The sequence below is a fragment of the Oncorhynchus keta genome, chromosome 15, assembly GCF_023373465.1.
Source record: "Oncorhynchus keta strain PuntledgeMale-10-30-2019 chromosome 15, Oket_V2, whole genome shotgun sequence".
NCBI lineage: Eukaryota > Metazoa > Chordata > Actinopteri > Salmoniformes > Salmonidae > Oncorhynchus > Oncorhynchus keta.
Window position 1 is genome coordinate 18,378,636 of NC_068435.1, and position 20,452 is coordinate 18,399,087.

General features: G+C 42.9%; 1 protein-coding gene across 2 annotated transcripts in view; it reads right to left on the reverse strand.

Annotated features, from left to right (window-relative positions):
• LOC118394574 (choline transporter-like protein 5-A) overlaps window positions 1–20,452 on the reverse strand; it is a 67,205-nt gene that overhangs the window by 20,403 nt on the left and 26,350 nt on the right. For both annotated transcript variants that reach the window (XM_035787876.2, XM_035787878.2), the window contains exon 2: window positions 4,106–4,154. In XM_035787876.2, the coding sequence (XP_035643769.1) occupies window positions 4,106–4,154 (49 nt within the window). The remainder of the gene's footprint in view (window positions 1–4,105; window positions 4,155–20,452) is intronic.

Genomic DNA, 20,452 nt, shown 5'->3' on the forward strand with positions numbered 1-20,452 from the left:
TTCTAACTATGGCTGTGAACGGTAATGAGAAGTTAATTAATGATTCTAACTATGGCTGTGACCGGTAATGAGAAGTTAATTAATGATTCTAACTATGGCTGTGACCGGTAATGAGAAGTTAATTAATGATTCTAACTATGGCTGTGACCGGTAATGAGAAGTTAATTAATGATTCTAACTATGGCTGTGACCGGTAATGAGAAGTTAATTAATGATTCTAACTATGGCTGTGAACGGTAATGAGAAGTTAATTAATGATTCTAACTATGGCTGTGAACGGTAATGAGAAGTTAATTAATGATTCTAACTATGGCTGTGAACGGTAATGAGAAGTTAATTAATGATTCTAACTATGGCTGTGAACGGTAATGAGAAGTTAATTAATGATTCTAACTATGGCTGTGAACGGTAATGAGAAGTTAATTAATGATTCTAACTATGGCTGTGAACGGTAATGAGAAGTTAATTAATGATTCTAACTATGGCTGTGAACTAACTATGGTAATGAGCAGATAATTAATGATTCTAACTATGTCTGTGAACGGTAATGAGAAGTTGATTGATGATTCTAACTATGGCTGTGAACGGTAATGAGCAGTTAATTAATGATTCTAACTATGGCTGTGAACGGTAATGAGAAGTTAATTAATGATTCTAACTATGGCTGTGAACGGTAATGAGAAGTTAATGAATTATTCTAACTATGGCTGTGAACAGTAAATTGACAGTTGGTAAAAAATGGTCTTGAAATTATACCTGCACAAAACAAGAACAGTTGAATATGTTTGTACTGTATGACTTTAAAACAGATAAACCACTTACATATATTTCTATGACTTCAAAACACCAAACGTTCATCAAACAGGCTAGGTTTTCTGCATTCTCTATTTGCGCTAGTCTACTATTTGCGCTAGTCTACTGCTAGTCTACTGTAAATGAAAAAACGGAATAGACAAGATAAACAGACTAGCCATAACTTTGCCACTACCAACAAACTGCAAGTAGTACGTTTGCCACGGGTCTCTTTAGGACAAAAGATAAACAACAGCATTTACTGATGAAAGAGCAAGCAACACAAGCAGGTGTTTCCAGGTGTGAGTCAGCAAGTCTCTGCTGCATATGCCTCCTACTGTGTTAGAGGTGAAAAGGGCATTGAACTGGTAAAGCTGGCAAAGCAGCACTCCAAAGCAGCACTCCAAAGCAGCACTCCAAAGCAGCACTCCAAAGCAGCACTCCAAAGCAGCACTCCAAAGCAGCACTCCAAAGCAGCACTCCAAAGCAGCAGCCTCGCTGTTTTAATATAACAACTACCTTGGTAGGTTCCCATCCACATCCAGATGGATACACCGAGTTGAGTCTGCAGCTTTGCAAAAACTCTAAAATAGTTTGTCATCTGGGGAGGATCTCTGTATTTCTGGAACAAAGCCAGTGTGTCATCAGTAGTTCCTTTAGCTAATAAGATATCAACTGAGGCCTGAAATTACTGCTGGGGTGAAAACACTGATACAGAGAAATCCTAAAATAATCAAATAGAACAAGATAAAAGCTGGATGCCCAGAAACTTACTGTGTAGCTATAAAACGTTTTGGTAATGGAATTATTTGTGTGTAATTCTTCCCACCAAAAGAGCTTCACAAGCAGCACCACACACACACACAAGCTAAATCTATAATTGCATCTCTGCAGCTCCCTGCTCTGACTAAGAGAAGCGTTCAGTAGAAGATCAGAGGAAGTGTTAAAATGGCAGAATTTTCTACCACGTCATTCCCCTCATCACCAATTAACAACATAGAATCCCCACAACACAACTCCTTCAGCAGAGTCCTACAACAAGACCCATCCCTCCACTCCACTCAACACCAACACACTGCAATCCTCACAACACAACAAGCCACTCCAGACTTTTTATTCAGCCACTCTTTTCTCCTGGATGGGTTTTGTCAGTCAGGTCTAATTAAGGATTTAAAGGGTCCTCCTCATTTCTTATTTACACATCCAACTCTGCTCTGCTCCCCGCCACCCATCTCTGTCTGGGTTAGTGGGGCTCTTCTAGCCAACTGACCTGGTTCCAGTTCCAGCCGGTTTGAACTGCAGCCACACTGATTGCAGCCAGTTACCGGAGTTTCTAATAGCCATCGATTTCCTCCCTGCTTTTCTCCCTCTTTTCTTTGACATGCTTTTATCTGTGACGCTGTCAGACAGGAGGGGGGGTGTTCTCTCCAGCTTCTGTCAGATTTAATGCTCTGTCTGAGATTGGTAGGGAAGGGAGTGTCTGTATCGTCAATGAATGTTGGCTAGAGAATCTCAAATGTTTGAGTTTGGTTTATAATGGAATGAAGGTTTGGTCTGCTTCTGACTGTTGTTGTGATGTAGTGGCAAATAATTGTATAACATGGATGGTAATTAGAATAGATATAGAACATTTATATCTCTGTGGGTAATAGTCTGTCTGAACATTTTGAAACACCAAATCCTATTATTGAATACTGTGGAATAATCTTCAGTTATGTCACCAAATATTAATCTCTTATATTACCTGAAATGTAATTGGTCGACACTGGGTTAAGCACAACTGACATTTCAGAGGGTCTGTATGAGTTTAGGCTTAGCTCACAGTAAATATTAGCTTTAAAGTTACTATTAGCTATAGCCTATAAATGTAATTTCCATGACAGTGTCATTTTCATTTCAGTCAGAGACCAGAGCAGACCATGGGTTCTGTCTCAAATCACACCCTATTCTCTGATTAGTGCACTACCTTTAAAAGGGTAAGGGACGTTGCCCTTAATTCATTTACATTTTCTATTCTATATCAAAATCAGACTACTGTCAATATAGCAAAGGGACTAGCCTGCCAGCAGGGCAGTTCCATGGTGACTACAGATCTCTTGTGAATGTGTGTCTTTAACATTGATGTGTAGTATTAAAAGTTGTGTCGTACATCACCAAAGCCTTAAAGCATGTGTACTACAGTACATCACCAGTGGGACAGCCATTTGGCAGCACACTCTCCTTCATAATCACTCCTAGCTATTGGGTGTGTTCGAGTAGTAAGACTAACGAAGCTGACTGTAGACGAAAGTCGATGAGTGAAGTCTGTGACAACCAAAAGTCAGAGGCGGTTGTGGTTTTCAAACAGCAAGGCTCAGATCTGCATGGCAGTGCTACTTTATAAATGGTTAAAGAAAAATGTTCAATACTCCCATATCATACACTCACTGAATACATAATGTGTGCAAATAATTGGTTGGAGAGAGGTCTCAAATATAACTTTCGTTTGTAGCCCCTGTAGCTTTAGAATTTTGGCAAAGTTGGTTCCTGTTTCAGTCATGTCTTTGATCACGTTCGCGTGGTTCAACAAAAAACACCGTAATGAGTGGTTGACAAATAGTGCCTCCCACAATGCAGGTGATGGCTGCATGGTGCAGTTACTGAGAAGCAACAAGAGCGACTTCATCAAAAACTGCATGACCTTTGATCACATGTTTAGTCCATGCAGTCGACATTGTAGGCGCAAGTCGGAACATTTGTATCCCCATAATGCAACACACTTTGAAAGTTGGTGAACAACGATGGTCACCGACTAGACAAAATGTATCCGCTCGAACGTGCCCATTGGCAGCAGTGTATTGAGGTAGCCTTGCAAGCCGCCTGATCTTGCAAGGCTACATGAATGTTCGCTGGCTGGATCAAGCGGCTTGCGAGGCTAGTGAAGAGGCACTGAATCTATATGAAAACGCTCACCGTCTGGAAATGGGATTACACATTCAAATCAGAATTTTACCCTGCTTCTCACAGCAGGAAAATAATCCTGCAGCAACAGGAAAAGTGAATAATTATGTGGATTATAATTCATTTTTACAGGGGTTGATACATTTTTAGTTAGAGCAAGTCAAGTTTGAAATTTTCAAGTTGAAATTACTAACTTTTTAAACGTTGAATACACTACAATTTGCATTTCCTGTTGTGCAGGAAAATTCTTTGCGACAACAGAGTGATCAAATTAAGATAACAGATCTGTAGCAACAAGCCCTCTGTCACAGCAATGAAACAATCAAGACGCACAGTTAAACTGTGATAATGCAAAAGCAAAGTGAAACATTACCTGTTGCAGATTGGTCCTCTAAATGTTGGGTCAAACTTCCGTGGTTCTCCTGAAGAAGAGACATTTCCACATTAGTCAAAGTGATGAAGTGATACGAAGAATAACGATACGAAACATGATTAAGCAGGTGTTAACTCAATGGCCGAACAGCAAGACCCAAAGCATGAATAGGTCCATAGACAAGGAGTGTAGAAACTCTGTAGGGGAGTGTATTGGTCTTTGAAAAATAAATTATAATAAGACTGTGAAGTTCAGGACCAGAGTTTGAATTGATTGATTGAATTGATTTGACAATTTTTTACACACACACACACACACACACACACACACACACACACACACACACACACACACACACACACATACATACATACACACACACACACACACACACACACACACACACACACACACACACACACAAAATCACCACAGGAGGAAGGGGGATGCACTCCAGCCGGTGACGCCTCCACATACAATTTAAGAAAATCATCAAAAATAACACAATGAACCTTAAAATCTTATTTCCATTATGGTCCTTTTGGAGGAGGAAGGGGGATGCAGCAAGTATAGTTCCACTTGGTGGGAGATATGGTGTGTGGAGAGAGTAGTGTGTGGAGAGAGTAGTGTGTGGAGAGAGTAGTGTGTGGAGAGAGTAGTGTGTGGAGAGAAAGTAGTGGAGTGTGGAGAACTTAATGTAGGAGAATATAACACAATAGATCTGGTAAAGATAATACAAAGCAAAAAACAACCGTATTTTGTGTATTATTCCAGCCCAGGCACACTTTAGATTTTGGCCACTAGATGGCAGCAGTGTATGTGCAACGAGACTATTGAGAGAGTAGTGTGTGCGAGCAACAGGTGAACCGCTTAAGAATCCGTCACTTTTTTTTCAATTTTTGCCTAAAATTACATACCAATATCTAACTGCCTGTAGCTCAGGTCCTGAAGCAAGGATATGCATATTCTTGGTACTATTTGAAAGGAAACACTTTGACGTTTGTGGAAATGTGAACTTAATGTAGGAGAATATAACACAATAGATCTGGTAAAAGATAATACAAAGCAAAAAACAACCGTTCTTTTGTATTTTGTTTGTACCATCATCTTTGAAATGTAAGTGAAAGGCCATCATGTATTATTCCAGCCCAGGCACACTTTAGATTTTGGCCACTAGATGGCAGCAGTGTATGTGCAACGTTTTAGACTGATCCAATGAACTATTGCATTTGTTTCAAGACTGCCCAAATGTGCCTAATTTGTTTATTAATAACGTTTCAAGTTCAAAATTGTGCACTCTCCTCAAACAATGGCATGGTATTCTTTCACTGTAATAGCTCTCTCCTCCCATCCTATCATCTCTTCCTCTGCTCAAACGATTCTGCCTCCTCAACCCCTCCTCCTCCCTTACTGCATCCTTTGACTCCCTATGTCCCCTACTGCATATTGGACAGTGCAGTTAGATTAACAAGAATTTAAGCTTTTGGCCAATATCAGATATGTCTATGTCCTAGGAAATGTTCTTGCTACTTACAACCTCATGCTAAAACCATCAGCATTAACCTACGTTAGCTGAACAGTCCAGGTGGCGGATGGGACACCAATCCCAAAGACGTTATTAAGAGATTGAAGCAGAGAAAGAGTTTGTGATTCTGGGCAAAAAAATAACTTCACTGTGGGTTGTTGAAGGTGACTTTTCTGAGTTTGTGTATTCACATTTTCACTCAGGTGAATGAACTATTTTATTCTCCTCTCTGGTTTCTGTCATCTTGTCTGAATAATGCAGTTGGATTTTGCAGAGTCAGTTTTTTCCCCCTCCTTATTTTACCAGGAAAGTTGACTGAGAACACATTCTCATTTCTGGCAACAGCCGGTGGACTAGTTACAGGAAATGAATGAGCCATTTGGAAGCTGGGGATGATTAGGTGGCCATGATGGTATGAGGGCCATATTGGCAATTTAGCCAGGACACCAGGGTTAACACCCCTACGATAAGTGCCATGGGATCTTTAGTGACCACAGAGAGCCAGGACACCCATTTAACATCCCATCCAAAAGCCAGCACATTAGACAGGGAAATGTCCCCCATCACTGCAATGTAATATTTTTTTTGAGAGCAGAGGAAAGTGTGCCCTACTAACCTTCCAACACCACTTCCAGCAGCATCTGGTGTCCCATCTAGGGACTGACCAGGACCAACCCTGCTTAGCTTCAGAGGCAAACCAGCAGTGGGATGCAGGGGGGATTATTGTGTTGAATGAGCAAAGCATTAAAAAAATATTCAGTTGATTGGCAGGCCACCTAAATTCAAGGTGCCTTTAAAATAACTACTGCCATGCAGTACCTAAACTACAGTATACATACTTACTGCTGTCCAGCTACCATCAAACTACTCCCCCGGATAACCAGCATCTCCAACAGCATTCATTCCACTGTGAAACAACATGAACCCTGACGCAAGATGGAGTAGGTAACTGAATAATCCACATTTCTCAAGTTTAAGTGAAAGCTTGTGTAAACTACAGTACAGTGACTCAATAACTGTCCCAGTTTGTGCATCGTCCCTCCAGTCTGCTAAGCAGAGGGAACAGAAATAGGCCAGATAGTGTTACTCTAATGTCTTATTTATGCCTCTTTCATAAACGGTTAAATCCATAAGGGTATCGAAAGAGAAAAGGCCACTGTGGAGAGTGTGGGAGTTGATTATCAGGTTTTCCTGGCAAGGATCCTAGATCTCTTTGTATGTCACTGTGATCTTTTCAGAATATGAGTAGGATCAAGAGATATTCCTGACGTGACCTCGACAGACGTTCATATTCACAAAAAAAAACTAACACGCTTTCTCTGTCCTTCTCTCCTCCTATCCATCTTAAAGCCACTCTCCCTATTTTCCTTTCTTATCCATCTCAGCCAGTCTCAATACCTAAGGCGTACCTTGGAGTGGCTGTCAGCACCAGAAATCGATTTTTCTAGCCTAGATAGCTGACCCCCTGACCAAACTGCTTCGTGGGGGGGCTGCGCATGAGTCTGTGTGTGCACTTGCATGTATATGTGTGTGCGTGCTTATTCATTTGTATGTGTCTGAGCGCATGTGTGAGTATTCGTGCATGTGTGTAGAGAAAGAGCAGCAATATTGTGTTTCCCCCAGTCAGGCAAGACTACAGCGAAGAAGCACGGTGACTATTGATCGGATGTGCAGGTCCAAACCCCGCCAAGTGCCTGCTGGCTTGGCCCACAGACCCATATCATCCTTGGATTGATCTTTGTATGTGGCTGGGGAGAGAGCCTATACAGATTGAAAAGAGTAGCAGAAGCACCGCAACAAGATTTCAATTTCCATAATACAGTGCCTTCAGAAAGTATTCACACTGCTTGACTTTGTCCACATCTTGTGGTGTTACTGTCTGAATTTAAAATGGCCTACACACAATACCATTATGTCAAAGTGAAATTACGTTTTTTGCAATTATAAAAAATGTAAACATTTTAAGCTGAAATGTAAGTGAGTCAATAAGTAGTCAACCCCTTTGTTAAGTCTAAATAAGTTCAGGTGTAAACAAGTCACATAATAAGCTGCACGGACTCACTCTGTGCAATAGTGTTTTAAATGATTTTTGAATGACTACCTCATGTCTGTACCCCACACATACAGACAGTAAGGTCCCTCAGTCGAGCAGTGAAATAGTGGTGGCTGCATCATGTTATGGGTAAGCTTGTAATCGTTAAGGACTGGATCATTTCTCAGGATAAACAAAGAAATGTAATGGAGTTAAGCACAGGCTAAATCTGGTTCAGTCTGCTTTCCACTAGACACCGAGAGATGTCCTTTCAGCAGGACAATAACCTACAAGGCCAAATGTACAGTTGCTTACCAAGAAGACAGTGAATGTGCCTGAGTGGTCAAGTTACAGTTTTGACTTAAATCTGCTTGAAAATCTATGTGGCTTCCTCATAGCTTGGTTTTTGCTCTGACATGCACTGTCAACTGTGGGACCTTTTATAGACAGGTGTGTGCCTTTCCAAATCATGTCCAATCAATTGAATTTAGCACAGGTGGAAAAAGTCAAAGGGTCTGAATACTTATGTATATAAGGTTTTTCAGGTTTGTATTTTTTATACATTTGCAAACATTTCTAAAATCTTGTTTCCACTTTGTCATTATGGGCTATTGTGTGTAGATAACTGATGAAATAATTTATACCATTTTAGAGATAGGCTGAAAAGTAACAAAATGTTGAAAAGGTCAAGGGGTCTGAATCTTCCCGATGGCACTGTATCATTGTGTATTTATTCCTCCTGTTATTCTTTTATTGATCTTTTTGTTCTCTCTGCATTGTTGGGAAGGGCCGTAAGTAGTCTACACCTGTTGTTTACGAAGCATGGGAAAAATAATATGTAATTTGATCATTTCCTGGTATGGACGCCATGTTGTTGCCAAAAGAAGACATCACTGTTATACGGCCTTATGATGAAGATATCAAGTATCATGTCCCCTCTGTCTATAGGCACGTTTGTTCAGCAAAACCCTCTCTGCAACACAGTAAATGTGTTTAGTGCTGAGGACTCAGACCTAGTAAACACACCCAGTCATTCAGGCCCTGCATGGCTCAGGCTGTGTCACACAGTGTAACTCAGTGACTTTAATCCTGACTCTTCTGTAACAATCCCATTAGCAACACCATGGCAACAATCTGTGCTGGTGTCTCCTAAATCCCTGTTTAGTTTAGCCTGCCGCACTTGTTTACATTAACCTTATGTTCCTCAGTACAACACACAAGTCAGGGCTACAGGTCAAAATGGACCAAGCAAGGTCTATAGGCCAAGCTAGGTGAGACTAACAGGGGTGTGAGACACACCCGTCTTAAACATCTTGATAAGACAGTGGACCTTTACAGCCAAGGGAGGTGACAGTAAGGCAGGCTTGCACAACAAGGTCTTCAAGTGCATGTTTGTTTACTTACAGTGATGTATTCGTAGATGTCCAGATCCCACTGCTGCCACCAAATGTAAGACAGTGGACTCTATCTTACAGGAAGGCCTGTCAAGTTACAGTACTTTAAGTTAGTATTCAGTATGAGTTCCCTCTCTCAGTTCTCCTTACCTACCTGCTTTGAGTCTCCCCACACCTCACGCACCACACGTTCCCCAGCACATTAACTAACAGGAAGTCTCCCGGGTTTAATATTGCTTTAATTCCCTGGTCTACAATAAAAACACACATTAGGACTATTATTGCATGTCAGGGGCAGCCCAGAGGAATCTCAAAGCGCCAATGTTCCTCCTGCAAGCAGATTGCTGTGTAGCGGTGTGCAGAGAGGATGATGAGGAGGAGTGGAGTGGTTCTGCTCTGGGCCGGCCAATCTCATGGTCAGACGCTCACAGTCAAGTGGGTGCTAAGGGTTCTCACAGCTAAATGGTCACGGTCAGATTGACCGTGGGTGGAGTTGTGTGGTTGAGTGGTCAATTGAGTGTAATGAGATGTGTTGACTGTAGCGCAACAAGAGTAGAAGTTGCAGTGACACAGCAATTTCTACCTGGCGCATCACAACACACAGGTGCTGTAAAAAAAGAAAAAAGAAAACGTTTGTTGTTGCATTCTTTCAGTTAAAAACATTTCCCGGACATAAGCCTCAACGATTTTTTTCTTCACAGAAGTGCAGCTCCCAATACTGTGGTTGTTGTTGTTGCGTTTCATGGTCAGGAGGAGTTAACCAAGCGAGTTAACGGTCGTGAAGGCCACAGGACACGCTGTCTACGACTCAGGGTTAACAGATGCCGTTGAAAGTTAATGAATGAGGGAGAGACATTGACTTTCACTACATTCCTCAACAGCTATTTAAAAGATGTCCGCTTGTTAATTAATGTGTAATAGCTAGCTTTAAAGTGCAAATGACTGAAGTTGGAATAGATGCCCAACATCTCGAAGATAGCTTTCACACATGACAACATTCCAGGTAGGCCTAATGAACATGTAGCACTTTTATCCCAGGTCTTTTACCCCAGGTCTTTTACCTGAGACACTGACGACAGGACGACTGCAATGGCTCAATGCTACAACAGTAAAACCCACTTACAGCTAGCTACCTTCAGCGGAGATACAGAGAGACAGAGGAAGCTTATTCCAATGTGTTGGTCTCCCCTCCCAGTACAAGCAGTGATAGATTGAGGTGCTTTGTTCCAGACAACCTGAATCAAACACCAACACCAAGCGTCAACGACTCTCCACCTACAGAAGCCAGATGGGCTCATTCAATCATAATAACACAGTGAGGTAGAGGAAAAACACTTAGTCCTGTCTTGGCTGTCTCCACTTCCGGCCCTCTATAATACATCACACACACACACACACACACACACACACACACACACACACACACACACACACACATTGAGATAGAGACAAGGAATGACATGTTGAAAGGTGTTGCTGTACTACCATGATCAACTCTCAAATATTGTCATCAATCGACAATGTCTCTGTACTTAATCAAAGAACTGAAATTGGAACATTACGTTTGCAGTTCAATGGTTTGTTTGCTTGGAAGCTTTGTTGGTAATGGATCAAAAACTAGCTTGTTGTGGAATCTGCAATAGTGGAGGAAATTAGTGTAGAATTGCTATGGAGAGCTTAAAACACAAGTAGTCGAATAGTGGAGGTAGTAGAAATTACAGTTATAGAGACACGACTGAATAGAATAGAGCTTGGTGGTGTTCACATTCCATCAGTCTCAAGTGGCTCCATGTAAAATGTGTGATTTAGCCATTATAAACTGTTAGCCACCATAGACCCTTTCCCCTCTATTTTCTAGTGCCTTTACAAGTACACTTTCTCAAGTGTGAATTTAGAGCAGGTCTTGCTGTGTGGTATATAGAGTGTGATACACCCAGCTGTGTTTGTAATAACACTTTTCCTTTCTCCTGCACCAAATGTGAGGGAATATAATGCTGTCTAACAATTCATTTTACATGGATGGTAACAGTCTCTCTTATCATACTGGCACAGGACGTCTTACACATTAATAACAGAGTTTCGTCTCTGCTGATTTGGGAGCTTATCGCTCTCTCTTTATTTCCCTCCGTCACTCACTCTTACATTATCTATAGTATTTCTCTCCTTTATCTCCCCTTCTCTGCTCCATGCATTTATTTGGCTTCGGAGTTTCATCCACACAGTGGGGTATTCTGGGTAAGAAGAATAAATGAGAGGTATCCATCCATGACGACGGTACAGTAGGTATAAATATATAAGCTGGACCTAACTCATCTGACACCTGCAAGGCAGGCACTCAGAGCACTGTGGGATAGCTGTAGTCTCAGACCCCCTGAGTGTATCCACTGCTGGGCAATACAATGGGATACAGTGGAGGTTAAAAGTCAGATACTTTCACCTTCGAAATCAAAGCAGGGTCACAGTTCAAAAGCACCATCTGGACCATGGATGGACAAGATGGCCGCCTCGATGTAACACCACGCATTCTGGCTTTTAGAAAATCAACAACTATAAGTCGTCTTATTGACTGAGGCTCACTGACTGCACAGCCCATTGACTGCAGAATACACTGGCTGTATTAGTGCCTTTGTAAGCAATCCAGTCCATGTTTGTGCTAATTGTACCAGTTGGCCTCAAGTGGAAACAGGCAAAGTTGGCTGTCACGCTGAGTACCACCTGCTAATGTATCTTGAAGCCTCACGCTTCAGCCAGGAAGAGTATGTCAAGAGCAATGAATGTAGAGAGACAGAACCAGACTAAGAGAATTAGAAGGAAACATCCAGGTATAAGTCATTTTATACTAGATCACCATTACCTTGAAGTGTTTGACATTTCTATACATAGCCATTTAACCCTATCCATAGGGCCATTTCAAAACTGCCTCTACAGCTCTAAGGTAGAAAAAAAGAGAGAAGAGAACTAAATTGTGAGAAAAACACTTGAGAGATGGAGCTCCACACAGTAATGGGATCTAGTTTGTTAGCAAGTATTAAAGTTGAATATGATGCAGCCTGTTCTAAACTAGGTCACATCCACTGGCTGTGTAGATCATTGTTATGGCAGAGGGAGAAAGTATACTACTCTTTACCTTTCCTTTTCCCTTCCTCTCATATCCTCACAGACACACACACACACACACACACACACACACAGTGTCAGTCATAAGAACAGAAGTGAACATTTTGCCTGTTCTGGGAAAGTTTATTTTAAGGTTGCAAGGATGTTCTGAGAACTTTTTACTCTGGTTCCTTGAAAGTTTTATTGTTACTCTGAGAACTGGAATTATAGGTTATTTAGAGTTTTTTTTACTAACTTCCTTAAACATTTTACTGGATGTTTCAATAAGACCTTTAATAACACTGCTAGCTGACTGTGTGTGGTTTAAAAAAACTCCAAGCACAGATAGGACACATGGATTTTTGTGTTTTTTAATGAAAAGTTTTCTAAACATTCTCAGAACATGACTTTAAATAGAACCCTGAGGAAACCTGTAAGAAATGTTATCCTGATGTACTGAAATTCCCACAGAAGAACGTTGTTTCTTAACGTTCTATGAACTATTTGAGAACATTCCCAATGTCAAACCAGTTGGAGAATGTTCCTAGAACATGACCAACATGTAAATGAAATGTAACCATGTTCGAACTTTTAGGAAACGTTCTAAGTAATGAAATACCAAGAAAATCACTTATGTTGTCAAGTTCCTTAAATGTGCTGAGAATGTACAAAAGTCAAGTAACTATTTTGCACCATTCCCAGAAAGTTGTGGTAGGATGTATGCAAAATAACCATAGGACAACCACTCTCACCAACTCTAACAAACATATGGTTCTCAGAACGTTATGTGCTAGCTGGGACAGTATGTGTAGCCCTTTAAATATTGATTGTTGTCAAGTCACTTTCAAAAAAATATGCCGGATCCCTCCATATTTCATCTTTTCAAATATCAACGGATGACAAGCTTCTGAGTCTTCATTATGTCGATAACAGTGCCTTGATAAGGTATAATGGGCAGTGCTCTATTTGACATGATACAGGATCATTAACTATCAGCCATTAGACATTGATTAAAAACCATCAATTACTGTGTATAAAACATTAGGAACACCTGCTCATTCCGTGACAGACTGACCAGGTGAATCCAGGTGAAGCTATGATCCCTTATTGATGTCACTTGTTAAATACACTTCAATCAGTGTAGATGAAGGGGAGGAGACAGGTTCAAGAATGATTTTTAAGTCTTGAGACATTGATTGTGTCTGTGTGCCATTCAGAGGGAGAATGGGCAAGACAAAAAATGTAAGTGCCTTTTAACGAGTTATGGTAGTAGGTGCCAGGCGCACAGGTTTGTGTCAAAAACTGCAACGCTGCTGGGTTTTTCACGCTCAACAGTTTCCCGTTGTGACGGCCCTGAATTTTTCTGAACCGTCTCAGTGCAGCTCCTTCCAATAGGGCGCTTTCCTTTAATTCCCAATTAAATAGCCAGCATCAGCGGCACGAAAGTGGGGTTGTGATGGAGACGTGCATGAGGATGTGTTCAACCCTCAGTTCCGAAGCTTCTCTATTCCGTTTGTTTTGTTGCCGTTAAACGTGTGTTTTGTAGCCTAAGAGAGTTTACCCAGGATCGGATCCACTCTTCGCGTCCCTGGACTACACCTCTCCGTTCTTCGTGGCCTTTCTCCGCTGGAGATCTATTGGCGGATTGGATTGTCTGACTGACCGACTGACTACCACCTTTTTGTATACGGTATTTCATTTGTTTGGATGTGATGTATACTGTGATTTGTGTAGTTAGTGGTAGTTGAGGACTTAATTAAGAGTTGATCCGCTTTAAGGTTCTGTGGTAAAGTAATTGTTATATTGATTGTATGTTTAATACTGGGTTTACGCTACACGGAATGAACGGACAAACATCGCGTGACAAAAGTCACTTGAGTTCACTGAACTCCTTTACCGGGCAGGACTCTTTTTAGGCCCGAGGTACAGGACATTTCTGGAGGAACCAGAACTCATTGTGATATTATTATATGTGTGTGTAATCATTGTTGTTGCTAATACAACCCACGCAACAGAATATAGTTGTTTTTGAAGTTCTTTTCAATGTTTTAAGGGTTTATGAAAAGTTTATTTCCATCCTGACTTTTACATACGTCCTTTGTATTGGTGTAGACTTGACGGACCAGATGGGACTCATTCCCACCCAAACTAAAAGGAGAAACCAATGTTTTCTCTGGTAGGCACAACCTACCTGGCACCCCTGTAAATAATAACCTCAAGTCAAAACCGTTACATAAAAATGGCACCCCAGATGGGACAGCTCAACATTGAGAACTAACCAAAGCAAATATTTTGTGTGGAATTAAAACAATGGATTCACCCCAAGATAATGTGCTCATCCATGTCATACCTGTCAATGGGAATACACAGGGCCATTCTGACCATCAAGCTGACAATACAAATCATAATGTGAATGGAGATAATGGAGTTGATTTGGGCCAGAGCCCTGGGAATCTGAATGCTCGGCCTGAGCCACAGGCCACAGGAGGTCTAACCAGTTACTCACTTATTGACATGGATCTGTGTGGAAGTACTGAGCTAGTCCTCCCTCTGACACCCAACCTTCCTCCATTGTCTGGTTTATCTCCAGAGGTTGTAGTCTTACAACTTCAAGGTGACATCCTTGATATTCGTCGGACTCAACAACATCTCCAAACTCTTATCCACCATAAATTCAAATGTCTGAGGGAAGAGCAACAACAGAGTGCCATGGAATTCAGAAACTCACTGAGCACTCTAACCCACACGCTGACAGAGCTCAGTGAGAGTGGAAGACGGGAAATGACTGGTGCCATGGACAGGCAGTTTGACTACCAACGAAACCAACTCACTGCCACTCTCCAATGGCGCCTGCAACATCACCACACTGAGGTCCTCAAGGGCGTTAATTCTGTTTTTCTCCCATGGTTAACACTGTAGACCACTTGCAGACAGAGCTCTCTAATTGTGTTAAAATGTTGGATGACGTGTCTGTGGACATGGCCTCCATTAGGCACAACTCCTTACACAGAGTTTCCCTGGTGTCCACTTCAGTTCAGACCACTGAGGGCCAAGCTGGCACCTCTGAACAGCCAAGACCAGGCCATGCTGCAGCCACCCCTTGCAGGATGCAATCCACCATGCATCCTGGTGTTCATTTTCATTGTCCGATAACGCCCTCCCCTCTACTTCCTCAATCCCTCCTAGCTCGTTTGTTCATGGTGATTTGAGTAGACGTCATGTGGGGGCGATGCCCATTAAATTGCAATTTCCCACCTTTGGGGAAAAAGATGACAGTCCTGATCCGCTAATGTATCTAGAAAGATGTCGTGACTTTCTTGCCCTCAATCCCCTGGCTGACGAAGAACTCCTTGCCACATTGAGGAATGTGTTGCATGGGACAGCTCGAGACTGGTGGGATGTGGCACGTCTCACCACTACCTCCTGGGCTGACTTTGAGGCCAAGTTTTCCTCTGCATTTCTATCTGAGGACTACACAGATGAATTGGCAGACAGAGTCAGAAATCGAGTACAAGGAGAGAAAGAGAGTATCCGTGACTTTGCATACGGTTACCACTCCCTGTGCAGAAGGTGGAAACCTGGCATTGAGGAGGAAGAGGTCATTAAATTGATCTTGAAGAACATCAACCCACTACTAGCCAGTCAACTCCGAGAACGAGTCACCACTGTCGATGGACTGGTTCGCTTGGGACAGCAGTTTGAGAAGGACAGAGAATGCCAACAGCAATATGACCAGAGAAAGAAACAGACACCCAAACAGTTACCCAAGACAGACCCTCAACAACAGCCAGAGTCTCCAGCCAAGACCCCTCTCATGTTTTGTTGGAGATGTAGCCAAAGGGACATTCTTCAGCTACATGTCCAAGACCGTATCAAGTAAACCCTTCCAGAAACCACAAATCACAACAGGCCAACACACCTAACTCTCTTCGCAGCAATGACCATCCTTCTCTGGGTGCTTTAACCAGAGCTGAAACCCCAAGAGTCACTGCCTACGACCCCCATCGACATCCCCTTCCTTTCAGTTAATACCGCACCAACTGGTGTTACCCCTGTCCATAGGCCCATGGACAGGAAGAGCCATCTTGGATACCGGGTCATCCTACACACTGCTCAATGAGAAACTGTGGAAGGAGGTTAACGGTCCACAATACAACTTGAAGCCGTGGACAGAAGGTCCACTCTATCTGGCTGATGGTGAGGCTAGACGACCACTTGGATGGAGTGAGGTAGAGTTCCGCCTGTGTAACCGCTCCTATATGATTCCTTCTGTTATCCTACAAACCAGGAACCTTGCTTTTCCTGTCGTGTTGGGAATTGATTTCATGTACTTCAGTGGTGTCCAGATTGATATCGCACACAATTGCTACTGGTTTCCATACAATCCGAGCGAGAAGCATTTCTTCCAATCAGAAGCTATGAAGTTACATGATTGGGGTTCAAATGTGGCAGTCTTCTCTGCCATTGCTCCGGTACCACTAACCCTCGATAATCCTTCTGACGTTTTCCTTTTACAGGCTGTGAGAAGAGCTCAGCTGGAACAGCCAGAGGAGTTAAGGCTGTTGGAACAGCTGCAGAATAATGCTGATGTGTGTACTTCAAAGCTGGGACGCACCAGGCTCCTGAAGCACAAAATATTCCTTACACAGGAAATGCCGATCAAGCAAAAGCCATATCGTTTGTCCCCAGCGAAGCTAATCATCCAAAAGGGACTCATAAATGATATGTTAACCCAAGATATAATAGAACGTTCCTCCTCTCCCTGGGCTGCTCCTGTTGTCCTCATCCCAAAAAAGACTGGTGGTCTTAGATTTTGTGTGGACTATAGGAAGACCAACAATGTTTCCCAGACTGATGCCTATCCTCTTCCCACCATCCATGAGATCCTGGAGTCATTGTCTGGCGCTGTTGTGTTCACTACCCTTGACCTCAATAGTGGTTATTGGCAGGTTGAGATGGACCAGGAAAGCAAGGACAAGACTGCGTTTGTCTGTGCCGAGGGCTTGTTTTTCCTTTAAGGTGATGCCCTTTGGATTAAAGAATGCCCCTGCCACTTTCCAAAGGCTCATGGAGATTGCGTTAGGTGAGCTCAAAGGAAGATCTGTTTCGTCTACCTGGACGATATAATTATCTACTCTCAGAACAGAGAAAGACACTTTCAAGATCTTCAAGCAGTGTTGGACAAGCTAAGAGAAGCTGGTCTGACCTTAAATATGAAGAAGAGCAACTTCTGCAAACCTCCCTGAAGTTCCTTGGCCATATTGTGTCTTTCGACGGCATTCATGTGGATCCTGAAAAGACAAAGGCTGTACAAGACTTCCCTGTGCCAACCACACTCAAGGCCCTTCAACGGTTCCTTGGTATGGCTGGATGGTACCATCGGTTTGTGTCTAACTTCTCCCAGGTGGCAGAACCCTCAACGCGATGAAGCGAAAAGGAGCGAAATTCCAATGGACGGCAGAGTGCCAGACTTCCTTTGAAACCCTGAAACGACATCTCGTCACACCTCCCATTTTAGGTCATCCCAACTTTGATTGCCCTTTGTTGTTTACACTGATGCAAGTGATGTTGGACTTGGTGCTGTCCTAGTCCAACAGACTGGACTTGGCACTGAAGAAGTGTTAGTGTTCTGGCCAGTCGGACATTGAATGGAGCAGAACGGAACTACTCCACAACAGAGCAAGAGTGCCTTGCAGTGGTCTGGGCTTTGGAAAAGTGGAGGTACTACTTGGAGGAAGACACTTCACTGTGGTCACTGACCATTCCTCCCTTGTGTGGGTGTTCAAGACCAACAAACCAAGCACCAGACTCATAAGATGGGCTCTACGGTTGCAAGAGTTCACATTTGCAGTGGAATACAGGAAAGGAAAAATACAACACTGTTCCAGATGCCTTGTCCAGAGCTCCTACTTGTGATAACGGTGGCCCTGATCTTACATGTGCTACTGTCCTGTCAAGCAGTCGAGACTAAGCCCAAAACAGACTTTCCCATCTCTGATGAGGCAATATGGAAAGCTCAACAGGATGATCCAGAAGTACAGGCTTTGTACCAGACTATCCTGGAAGATGGAGAAAAGATGGTCAATCCTACCACAAAGCTGACCATCATTGAAGATAAAGTCTACCGAGTCGTACAACTACCTCACAGAACACTCTACCAAATGTACATACCGGACACTCTACGCCTACAACTGCTTCAACATTTCCATGAAGACCCATTAGCTGGTCATTTGGGCAGGTTCAAAACCTACAAGCGGTTGCAAGCGTTACTCTACTGGCCACATCTGAGCATGGATGTGAAGTCACACATCTGAAATTGTCAGGTTTGTCAAATGTACAAACCAGAAGGTAGAAAGCCTGCTGGCAAGTTGCAGCAAACGGTGGTTACCCGACCTTGGGAAATGTTAGGAGTGGATTTGATGGGTCCATTTCCTAGAAGCTCCAATCAGAATGTGTACATACTTGTTTTTGTTGATTACTATTCAAAGTGGGTGGAACTCTTTTCCCTGCGTCAGGCCACAGCAAGGACCGTCTCTAACATCCTTACGAAAGAGATCCTGACTCGCTGGGAGTGCCTGATTACATCCTGTCTGATCGAGGTTCCCAATTTGTCTCTGATCTCTTTGAGGAGACCTGCCAAAGATGGAACCTGAGGCAGAAGTTGACCACGGCCTATCACCCACAGACCAATCTCACTGAGAGAGTAAATCGAACCTTGAAGACAATGATTGCTTCCTATGTAGGGACCCAGCACAAACACTGGGACAAGCACCTTCACGAGTTTCGATTTGCCCTGAATTCTGCTGTGCAAGAGTCTACTGGAGTCACACCTGCAGAGCTGAACCTAAGTCGTCCTCTCCGAGGACCCTTGGATATGGTGCTACAGCCCCAGCTTACTCCAGACGCTGCTTGCTATGACCAGGTAGGCCATCTCCATGACTTGAGAGCTCTTGTCTCAAAGAACATGATCCAGGCTCGACTCAAGCAGAAGAGAAATTATGATAAGAACAGACGAGACATGCAGTTCCAGCTTCGTGATCGGGTGTGGCTTAGCTCTCATCCTTACTCGAAAGCTGAACAATTCTTCTCGGCCAAGCTCGCTCCTAAATGGCAAGGACCATATAGGATTGTGGAGCAGATGGGCCCTTTGAACTACCGAGTGGTGAAAGAGGACACAGGTGAAGATATGCGCATCGTCCATGTCTCACGCCTTAAGGCCTGTTACCCTCGGCTGAGGAATTGGAGCGATTGAGCGCCGCAAGGTCCTGGATATCTTTGAAGAGGATAGTGAGGATACTTTTCTCGGATTCCCAGACCCAGAAGTCTCGCACCTTAAGGCCTGTGACTCCTCAGCTGAGGAGCGTGAGCTCAAAGTAATGAATCTTTTTGTAGAGGAAAGTGATGAGGAGACCTTTCTCGGTTTCCCCCGACCAAGATGTGCCTTCAGGGCAATGGTCGGCTTTTTCCAGGGAGGGGGTGTGTGACGGCCCTGAATTTTTCTGAACCGTCTCAGTGCAGCTCCTTCCAATAGGGCGCTTTCCCTTTAATTCCCAATTAAATAGCCAGCATCAGCGGCACGAAAGTGGGGTTGTGATGGAGACGTGCATGAGGATGTGTTCAACCCTCAGTTCCGAAAGCTTCTCTATTCCGTTTGTTTTGTTGCCGTTAAACGTGTGTTTTGTAGCCTAAGAGAGTTTACCCAGGATCGGATCCACTCTTCGCGTCCCTGGACTACACCTCTCCGTTCTTCGTGGCCTTTCTCCGCGGGAGATCTATTGGCGGATTGGATTGTCTGACTGACCGACTGACTACCACCTTTTTGTATACGGTATTTCATTTGTTTGGATGTGATGTATACTGTGATTTGTGTAGTTAGTGGTAGTTGAGGACTTAATTAAGAGTTGATCCGCTTTTAAGGTTCTGTGGTAAAGTAATTGTTATATTGATTGTATGTTTAATACTGGGTTTACGCTACACGGAATGAACGGACAAACATCGCGTGACAAAAGTCACTTGAGTTCACTTAACTCCTTTACCGGGCAGGACTCTTTTAGGCCCGAGGTACAGGACATTTCTGGAGGAACCAGAACTCATTGTGATATTATTATATGTGTGTGTGTAATCATTGTTGTTGCTAATACAACCCACGCAACAGAATATAGTTGTTTTTGAAGTTCTTTTCAATGTTTTAAGGGTTTATGAAAGTTTATTTCCATCCTGACTTTTACATACGTCCTTTGTATTGGTGTAGACTTGACGGACCAGATGGGACTCATTCCCACCCAAACTAAAAGGAGAAA